The sequence below is a fragment of the Puccinia triticina genome, chromosome 8A (assembly GCF_026914185.1).
Source record: "Puccinia triticina chromosome 8A, complete sequence".
NCBI lineage: Eukaryota > Fungi > Basidiomycota > Pucciniomycetes > Pucciniales > Pucciniaceae > Puccinia > Puccinia triticina.
This window is the reverse complement of record NC_070565.1, coordinates 2421266-2432060: the sequence shown is the minus strand read 5'-3', so window position 1 is coordinate 2432060 and position 10795 is coordinate 2421266. Positions and strand designations below refer to the sequence as shown.

General features: G+C 45.8%; 2 protein-coding genes across 2 annotated transcripts; both read left to right on the top strand.

Annotated features, from left to right (window-relative positions):
• Nucleotides 1–1179: 1179 nt before the first annotated feature.
• On the top strand, nt 1180–3905 carry PtA15_8A223 (uncharacterized protein; the record flags this gene model as incomplete). Its single annotated transcript, XM_053171630.1, has 2 exons — nt 1180–1210; nt 3619–3905. The coding sequence occupies 2 exons, from the start codon at nt 1180–1182 to the stop codon at nt 3903–3905; spliced, it is 318 nt and encodes a 105-aa protein (XP_053022874.1).
• A 3635-nt stretch (nt 3906–7540) lies between these two features.
• PtA15_8A222 (uncharacterized protein) lies at nt 7541–7795 on the top strand (the record flags this gene model as incomplete). The annotated part of the gene is made up of 1 exon (XM_053171629.1): nt 7541–7795. One exon carries the CDS (start codon nt 7541–7543, stop codon nt 7793–7795), a length of 255 nt encoding a protein of 84 aa, XP_053022873.1.
• Nucleotides 7796–10795: the final 3000 nt, after the last annotated feature.

Sequence of the window (10795 nt, the reverse complement as noted above, 5' to 3'; positions counted from 1 at the left end):
AGGGTGTCCTTTTCCCTGCTTAAATTGCATGTGATTATGTTTCTGTACATTGAAGAGGAGAAAAATATTTTGATAGCTGTAGTTGAACTAACTGTAATGAGGATTGTTTTTCCAACTTCACTATGATTTGGCAGGCTCAATCCCATCAGCCAAGAAAATATGGTCTAATAAATCAAAAAAAAAAAATGTTGGGTAACTCTGAAAAATACATGAACATCAATCACAAACCTCCTTCATCACCGCAAGTACATATTTAACATTGGAGCCAAGTGCAACACATCCAGGATCATAGTTCAATGGGGTCTGGACACACTTCAACCACTACCAGATATTCTGATTTGACACACTCCTATTACGGAGTGTGCTATAACACACTCCTATAACGGAGTGTGCTTTGGCACACTCCTATAACAGAGTGTGCTTTGGCACACTCCTATAACAGAGTGTGCTTTGGCACACTCTTATAACAGAGTGTGCTTTGGCACACTCCTATAACGGAGTGTGCTTTGGCACACTCCTATAACGGAGTGTGCTTTGGCACACTCCTATAACAGAGTGTGCTTTGGCACACTCCTATAACAGAGTGTGCTTTGGCACACTCCTATAACGGAGTGTGCTTTGGCACACTCATATAACGGAGTGTGCTTTGGCACACTCCTATAACAGATTGTGCTTTGGCACACTCCTGTAACGGAGTGTGCTTTGGCACACTCCTATAAAAGAGTGTGCTTTGGCACACTCCTATAACAGAGTGTGCTTTGGCACACTCCTATAACAGATTGTGCTTTGGCACACTCCTATAACAGATTGTGCTTTGGCACACTCCTATACTGCTCTCAAGATTATTTTCACTAACTCTCTCTGGCTGTTACCTGTCTGGCATGTACACCAGACTTGGATTTTCTTGTCAAATAAACAAAAGAATGTGGTTGAGGCTATGTAGGGGGATCTTGAGGTGGAGAGACACCTGTAGCAAGGCAGCTGTAACAGTAGAAACGTTAGCCGGAAGGATTGATTTGGTTGAGAGTCGTGAATGCCGGGGTGCAACGGTGGGGGTGATTTTGATTACATTGAAAGGGGATCATGGCAAGGGTTCAGTTTGGGAATTTTGAGGGGCGTGGAAGGTCAAGGGTCGGCCTTGGTGATTGAAGATTGTGAATGGAGAGGTTGCCAACGCATATGAAAGGCCCCTGCTGTTATGGCGGCAAAAGTTTTCTCCAGGCGGGTTGTCTCAACCTTGTCTGCTGTTGCACTTGTACAGTTTGGTGGGGGATACTCATGGGCCCCCCTTTTGCTTAACCCTTGGGGGTCTTCCTCTCACATTTTTACAACCCTGCTAGACAGGGATGGGCGGCCACTGTACGTTAGCTTGGTGCATTGGGTGGCAGGGTGCGGGCTTCATTTTCTTATCCTGGTTGTTGTATTTTTGTTTTGTTTTCAGGGAAATATCACTTTTTGTCTGTCTGTTTTGTGAAAGGGGAAACCCTTGTATTTTTTTGTAGGTTTGGCCATTTTTTAGGGAGAACCTTTGTTTTTTTTTCTATGAATCTGAGATTTTAACATACTTGGATGTGATATGATAAACAAATAAATAAATAAAAACACACACTTTTCAGAGTGCAGGAAGCACTTTTCATAGTGGAGGACACACTTCTCATAGTGGCAGATGCACTTTTTACAGTGGCGGAGTCACTTTGCATGGTCGCAAACGCACTATTCAGAGTGATGGAGGCACTTTTCATAGTGGGGGATGCACTATTCACAGTTGCAAATGCACTTTTCATAGTGGCAAAGGCACTATTCAGAGTGCTGGACGCACTATTCAGAGTGGCTGAGGCACTTATCATAGTGGTGGAGGCACTTTTTGTAGTGGCGGAGGCACTTATCATAGTGGTGGAGGCACTTTCTGTAGTGGCAGAGGCACTTTTAATAGTGGCTGATGCAGGAGGAGGCACTTTTCATGGTGGCTGATGCGCTCTAAAGAGTGGCAGACCCACATGCTTTATAGTGGTGGATGCACTCTCATACTGGCAGAGCCACTTTCCATGGTGGCAGAGACACTTTTCATATTGGCAGAGGCAGAGTTTTTTTCTGTTGCGCCAAAGGGGCCAGTAGAGGGCCTATGGAAACTCCCTGGGGCCTTTTGGGCCCCAGAGAAGCTTGCATAGGCCTTTTACGGCCCCTTTGAGCCATTATTCAAATTTATTCTGATATTCAAGACTCAATTAGCTTGGCCCCAGAAATTATTTGAATCAGATTAAATTTGAATAATGGAATCAATTTTATTTGATGTGCTATGCCCTGAAAAGATCTTACAACATTGCTATTTTGTGTGCAACAGAAAAAAAAAAAACTGTTCTTCATGACCTAGAGGTCTGGCAGTTGACAGATGGAGCATAGATAACTGAAGTTTTCCAACTGTCATTTGCCATTATGTGATCATTGTTGTTTCCTGATGCTAGGGTTGTGTCTAGGCTGCTCCAAACTTGAAAAATTCCCTTGAGAATTTGGGCCCGCATGTCTGTCAGGAGAGACCTACACCATACCCCCCCCCCCCCCTGCTTAGACTGGCACAACAAGAATCAACTTTGATTATTTTTCCGCTCAGTTGAATTGAGAGTTGGTGGGCAAGTGTGGTCTTTCAAGGCCTGAAGCATCCTCACACAAGCCCCAAAGTGCAGTGGTACATTTAACCACCACACAAATGCATTACAGAGGGAAAGGAATTGTAGAGATTCTAAAATCCCTCCTACCAAAGCTTAGACTCTTGAGCCCACAGAAGGGAAAACAAAATGCACAATTTCCTCCTTTCAAGGGCTGCCTTACTCTCACTCCTCCAGATCACACATTTGCAGCAGATTGAATTTGTTAATTATGAGGCTGCTCAAAAAAATGAGGTTGAGGCAACTGGTGGTTTTAAAGATGGACTCTTAGAAACTTTTCCTTCTCTTGTGTGAATCTTTCTTCAGCTCATAAATATTCTGGAGGGGTCTAGTGCCAGCAAAAATGAAGGGATTTTTTTTAAGTTTGAAACTGCATCATTGGGCAAAAATCTGTTTCTGCGGCCCAGGGATTCATGTTTCACAATAAAAGCCAAACTCCTACTTATTTACCAGAGTATAAAGTGTTATTGTGTTGTCAGGGAACGTATTTGCTGCCAAATTTAGCTTTAGATGTACCACTGTTCCCCACAGCTTTCCAGCATTAGCGCAATGCACAAAACTGTACTGATGCCAAAAATAGCGCAGCTGCAGAAGAGCACCACTGAAGCTCTGTTGCACAGCCGCTGACTGCTACTTCACTGCCAGCGGCAATGTGTTTACTCAACATTGAAACCACTGTGCTTGGCTTCAGCGCAGCGCAGGGGAGCCGCTGGGTTGATGCTGCGTGCAGCGCGGCCACACCTCTCCTCCTGTGAAGCCAAAATCACTGTTGAAAATTTGCGCGGTCTATGGTTCACCCACAGCCTAGTATAAAGTACTGCCCTCCCACCCTGATCTACATTTCACTCCTACAATGTAAAAGTTGGGGTGTGCCAATGTCTTTGACATTGCTGCAGTTCCAAGAAATTAGAATGCATGAGTTTCACAACTTTCTGGACCTGGGTTGTCCCCGCAGCCCCCCATCCCTGGTGCCCCAAACGCCAGGAATCCCTCCGCCTGCGCCAGCAGAAAACTCTGTCTTCCATGTTGATGGCCCGGGCATTTCAACTCAAAGAAGACGCCCTCATCCCTGCCCCGGATTTGCAGGGATTGATTGCCGCCCTCGCCGCGGACCATGCACAAACTGGCACCAATGATGCGGCAACTGCCCATCAGGGACCTGTGGTCCAGGACCACTACGCACAGCTCCGGTCGGACCTCATGGCCATTGCTACCCACAAAGGAGATCACTTACCCAATTAGCTGCACCGGCCGTGCGGACCAATAAGAGGTTCAACCGGGTGGATAGAAGTGGTGGTTTGATTTTGTTCCAACCGTCATTCAAAGCACTCCTTGGGAATCCAAGTGCGTTGCCTTGGGTGGCATATGTACATACAGCCAATCTGAAAAAGCTTGGCTTCCTTGGGAGGAATTTCCACCCTAACTATGTATTGGATTTGCCAATCACTATGAAAAAAACTCAAGAAACTGCTGTCAGTTGATATCCAGCATACTCAAGTTAATCCTCAATTAGAACAAGGATCATACCCATGAATGCCAATTTTCTTCTACCCTGCAATCTTTGCACATTGCCTAATTTATGCAAGCTAATTCTGAACTACAAAAAACTTAGCACAGGTTTCAAGATACTCAGTTGAGACCTGTGCAATCCCCCTTTCATATTCCCCTACCCCTTTCAAGTGCACATACTGATTTCATGTGCACATATCCCTTTTTTGTGCAAATACCCATTTCATGTGTATATATCCCTTTCATGTGCACACCCCTTTCATATTCACACCTTTGCTGTGCATGCACCCCTTTCAGCATGCATGCATAACTCTTTCATTTTCACATGCCCCTTTGATGTGTACAAACTCCTTTTATCATGTGTACATAACCCTTTGTTTCACATAACCCTTTGATGTATACATATCCTTTTCATGAATGCCCCTAACATGTGCACGTACCCCTTTCATCACATACCGTATTCATGTGTACATATCCCTTTTGTGTGCAAATACCCATTTCATGTGTATATATCCCTTTCATGTGCACACCCCTTTCATATTCACACCTTTCCTGTGCATGCACCCCTTTCATCACGCATGAATACCTCTTTCATTTTTACATGCCCCTTTGATGTGTACAAACCCCTTTCATGATGTGTACGTAACCCTTTCATTTTCACATACCCCGTTGATGTATACATATCCCTTTCATGAATACCCCTAACATGTGCACATACCCCTTTCATCATGTGAAAATATCCCTTTTATGTGTAAATACACCTTTTCACATTCCCCTTTCATGCGTACATATCCCTTTCATGTGTGAATACAATTTTGATGTTATTCCTTTCATGTGGAAATACCCCTTTCATGCAAGCATAACCCAGTCATAGGTGCATGCACTACATCTGTTAATGATGGAATGAACATGAAAAATATCTAGTCTGGAAGACTCATGGAATGAACAGGGAAGAACCCAGGTTCAAATCAAAGTAATATCAAAGTTATCGCATGTCAACTGACACCAATTTCTTGAGTTTTTTTTAAAGTGAATAATTGCTGTCAAGGTTGGACATATGTTTATTCATGCCCACCTCTGTGAGCCTGAGTCTCTATAGTGACAGCAGGACACAAGAAAGAAGAGGGGACACCAGGAAAAACAATCATCACTTGTCTGAAAGTGACATAGCAAAGTACAAAGGCGCCTTTGTACTTTCTCATGTCACTTGTGGGCAAGTGATCATTGTTTTTTCCTGGTGGGAATATTTGGATTTCTTTGGATAAAGAAAATACAAATAAGAGAGAGAGAGAGAAGCTGAGCAGATTCAAGATAAGCAGATATTCAAGGTTATTCTGGTGAGAATGCATGTCCACTGGCAATGCTGCCTCTCCAGAAGAGTGCTAATAAGCTGTGCTAGAGAGTGCTACAGCCTCCTCTCACCAAAGAAACATGGAGGGATCCTGGATTAGACAAGTTTAATCCAGCCAAAATTTTTTAGCTTCCTTCTGGATAGTCAAGGTTATTTAAAGGGAAATCTATGTGGTTTGTTTCTTTCAAAAACCACAGAAAAAGAATGAGGTTAAGCAGGGACAGCCCTGTGATCAAGAATAAGGCAAAGGCCAGCAAAGAAGAGCAGATCAAGCAAGACACAGAGTTGTACCTCTGAGATAAACAAGGTTCAGTGAAAGAGGTTACTTACTGTCAATATCCTAGGCGCCTGTGACGGTAGGTATACTGGGAGTGTTGTAAACTCTTTGGTGGCAATCCTGGGGTTATCTGGGGTGTGGTTCTGGTGTGCTGAAGTCTGTGGATCCGCCTCAGGCAAGGGGGATCCTGACTACAAAAATTTTCACAGTTTTCTTATTTAATTTACATATGCACATGTGGTTTGGTGCACCTGGTAGCGCTGACACGTCACAACTGCGCATGCGGGCTACAACTCAATAACTCAGGGAAGGAGTAGAGTTACAAAGAATTGGTAAGTTGTAACTAGGGTTAAAATTGCATGAGGAAACAGAATAGGAAGATGAAAAAGATATGAAGTAATTCATATGTAAAAAGTAGAAAAAGGCAGACTTTAGGTCAGCTGAGTTGACTCTAAGGCTGACAACCTCATTCTTATCTGCAGGTTGCATATACGGCAGTCAAGTAAATGTTGAGGGTAATTCAAGCACTTATGCATTTTGGATATGCATTATGTAAATGCAATCGTGGAGGCTGGGTGTTCTTGAACTCGCAAACTCGGAAGTTTCTTTTTCTCTCGGCTTTCTTGCTTACAACCACTCGAGTCGATCGGAATCAAGTACAAGAAGATCAAGACTCCGAAAGCCCTAGTGATTCAAGAATCAGCAATACAGGTACAGAGTGACTATCACATCAAGTATTCAACTTAACATTAACGTTGTACACTCTTTGAATAAACTCAGCTCGCTCAAGTCAAGGAAACATCAAGTCGGTTTAGGAGGAGTAACTTCAAGTAAACACATTAGGAGTAAAACGCGTTGGTTTCTTTTATCTCTAATGTTTAATAATCTTGTTTCTCTTACTAAATCCATGTTGGTTCTAGTTAATTGTTCTTTAGTTTGAGTTCTTATCATTGTTGTCGTCATCGTGTTCAGTTGTCTTGTCTAGGATATTATCTCTATTCAGTTCGTCGTGTTTCTCTTTCACTCTTGGTTGTTTTTGTCTTATGTCTCATTGTTGATTTCTGATCATTGTTACTTGTTTAGTTTTCTATTACTACTGGTTTAAAATAAAGTCAAAGATTTACAACAAAGAGTCTCAACGTCACAACACAGTAAATCCAATAAGCCACTTCCTCTTATTTTTTCTCCATTCTGATTTCAGAATCAAGTGATTCAGCTGATTTTACTCCGGATGCCCCTCCACCGCCGGTTGCAAGGTTGGACAGTGCCGGTCCCAGAGGCAGGCGTGTTTTTTTTTGCTACCGAACAGCTTGGTTTGTGGCATCCTGCAAGCGACTGCACTTGCAGGTCTGAATATCATGTGTCCAACCTTGATGTTGGATGCACATAGGTTGGCAAATTCAAAAGGAATTTCTTCTGGAAATTCCTTTCAAGGAAGCCAAGCTTTTTGGGATTGGCTGTATGTTCTAGACTTGGTGTGCGCATATCACCGCTTTGACGGGCCAGGTGGGGGCCCGGCCCAATTCATTGAATGGGCCCACAGTCACCTGCGGCCCCCCGGAGAGGCTGCAACCCGCAGGGCTATGTACGCAGCTATCAACGCAGCCTCACCAACCATTGCCCCAAACTTTAATTAGAGAAACCCCAGCAGGGCAGGTCTGCGCCTCCCCAACCATTGCAACTCCGCCGTCACCACGGCCCCATCCCCTCCCCTTGCTTGTCCGTCAGCCCCAGCCCCACATGTCATTTGCCCCAATGAATTTGACGCCATCCTTGACCGGCTGCTGTCCCGGACGCACTAAGTATCCGCCCCCCAGCCTCACGACAAACCTTGCTGACATGCAACCCAGTTGGCAAGGATTGCCCTGCCCAGCGCCCCCGCCGCAATCCAAGTCCCCCTACCCTGCATGGGGCTTTAACGCATTCAATCACGTGAACCAAGCAGGCGCCGATCTGGGTGACAAGCTCCTAGGCCTACGCAGCCCGTACTACTGACCCTGACACAGCAGGTCAACGCCAATGCTGGTGTGACGCCTGTCCAAGCAGATCTGGCCGGCCGAATTGACATGGTAGTTGATATCCCCGCCCCCATATTCCCATCCGGCCCCTGCCCACAACCATGATGTCCCCCCCATAACCACAGATGCCAGAGGCAGACCGCAGCCCCATGGTCCTGGCGCTTCTTGCTACACTCCTACAGCGCCAAGACACATTACCCCAAGGCCCACTAGCCCCAGGTGTGGCTCACCGGCCCCCCGTTGCCCTCAGCAAGGCCAATACCGTGCGTGCCTGAGTACTTGCAAGCAATCAAGGTAAGACCTTTTTCCCCACACCACCCCCTTTGCATCTGTTTTTCCACCCCGCCCCCACCCACGGTTTGCCTGCCTTCCCTCTTCTGCCATGTATGCCCCCCGCTCCACTACACCTTTATGTCCCCTTTTTCTCCTCCCTGCCAACCCAATTGTAGCATAGAAATGATACTCTATACCCCAATGATAAAACCTCTGCGGCCCCCAGCAGGGCCAGTAAAATGTGCCCCTCAAGCCCCTTGATAACCCGTCCACAATGGCTCAGCAGGCTCATAAATGTAATCTGTTCCTCCCCACCCAACTCCTCCCATGCATGATGGGACCACAGGAAAGCAGGGAGGCTCCTTGGTGTGATCCCCACCCCTTTTGGCCGTAGGCTGGAAACTCGCGCTCCCAACGCCCCTTATTGACCGGAGAAAGTGTCACTTCAATATTGCGCCCACTTGGATCCGGAAGCATGATCTTCTTGCCTGACATTGAGGAAAACATCAATGTTGCCTTGAAATCCATCAAGAAGGGCCTTCCCAAGATGAAAGGTCCGTCCGCCCATGTGATCCAAAAGTGGCAGGAGCCCACTATTGATTGACCGACCTGTATAGGTACTTCTTTGGCAACGCCAATCAGCTCACAAGCCTCATTGTTGATCCCATAAACGGCTGAGCTGAAATTGACCCATGGCGTGAGATTGAGCTTGGCTGCCATGGTATCCGAGATAAGATTGAGTTGAGAGCCCGAGTCTACCAGCGGCAACAAGATTGCTTCCCCCTTGCCCACGCAACAGTTGAGATACCCAAGAGGACAGAAATAGAGAATAGGATTGAATTTGCCGTCCGGATCAATTCCCTTGGCAATTGTACCCGAGTTGACCTTCAGATCCTCAGATCCAACCTCTACACAACAACGAGATACCCACTTCTTCACGTCTTCTGCAATGGCGGGAGACGTGGTGCACAGCTTAGAAACAGTCACACAAGGCACCTCCAAATCTCCGATTGTTCAAAGCAGCTTATCAACCACCTCAGGCTGCTCTCTCAGGACGTCCCGCCCAAACCAAACCTTAGGCTGAGATCCTGAAGCTTTGGGGGGGTAGCGGGTTGGCTAGGAGCGCCCTTAGCAGCAGGAGCATTGGGGTTGGGTCCATTCATGATCCAATCAAACATCTCAGGCTCTTCTGCCGGGTCACTCTTGCTGGGCTGAACCTCCTCTTGGGAGGGCTTTTGGATTGTTTTTCTTGCCTGCGAGGCAGGGGTCAATGGCGCCTTGAAGGGTCTGGACTCCTTGTGACGCTTCCTGCCCGCCGGATCAGCTTCATAAGTACCGGCAAACAACTGGGATGAGACCGCAGGTGGGTACCACATTGGTTCTAGAGATCCACAACTTGCTTTGTACTCCAAAGAGGCCGCGTGGGCCGATTGCCGGGTGGGCGTCAACGGGTGCGCCGGGTTGCAAGAAGTGGGCCCTTGAAATGAGGCCACCACGTGTCTGATTGGGCAACTGCAATCGAACGGAATGAGCGCGCCATTAGGGAGGAAAAAATTAGTCCCTTGTTGTTTGACTAGACCCTCATCCTTGTCCTTTTGAAGCTCCAAACATCAAGATGTACCGTGCTGCTTGCGGTGGCAGTAGAAAAAAACCAAATGGGGCCTATCCGTCGTGATCTGAGATGGTTATTCTTCTGGTATTACTCCAAAGACTGAAACATCCAAGTCAGCTCGTCCATGGAAGGAGGTGGCACCGACGTTTCTTTAGCTGGCACTGGCTTACGTTCCTTCCCCATCTGCTTCATGATTTCATTTGAGGCCTGAAAGGGTGAGGCCACTGGCACCGTAGATCGGGAGTCCTCAAAAGTAAGGGCAACCTGGCCATCCATAACTTCATTGACCGCGGCCTTGAGAATTTTGAACTCTGGGAGCCAACGCTGATTATCAAGGGTGGTCAGCATGGCCTTGTCCTTAATCAGTTGGCCTCTGATGCGCTCCTGTAGTCCGGGGGAAAAGGATTGATAGAACTCCTTGCAAATCTCCTCCACAGAATAGATGTGCTTCCAAGAAACAAGATAGTGAGATGAGTATTTGAGTGCTCTTTGTTGTAAACCTTTGTATTTCTCTCAGCCAGCAGTAGTAGAAACTATAACAGAAATGAAAGAAACAATGAGTCAAACAATCAATGAAGAACCAAGACAAATGAAATGAGACAACTAACAAGATAAAGAAGCTATCTATACTGATGAACTCAACACAACGCAGATGAGTATTTGAGAATAACAAGACACTATAGCAGCAATAAACTAAGAAACAAACACAATTTAGTGATTTAATCACACAAGCTAAACAATTTAGAGATCAAAGAAAAACAAACACTAGAACTCATGTTTTGGGTTGATAATTAACTCCTCCTGAACTGATGTGCCCTTCTGTTTACTTGAAGCTAGCAACGTTGAGTAACAAATATGTTGTGATGAGTGATTCTGTTTGGTGTTTTGAATAGATTTGCTTTCTTTACCTCAACTACAGTTGTGCTTCACAACGACCTTCTTGAGTCTTGAGGTATTGATGAACGACCTGATACAAGATGACTCCGGCAATGTTACAAACCGAGAAGGCAAGAGAAAAATTTTCTTCAGTTTGATTGGGTGTATTTACAGAACCTCCACGACACCACAATGCATATGCATATCATACACATG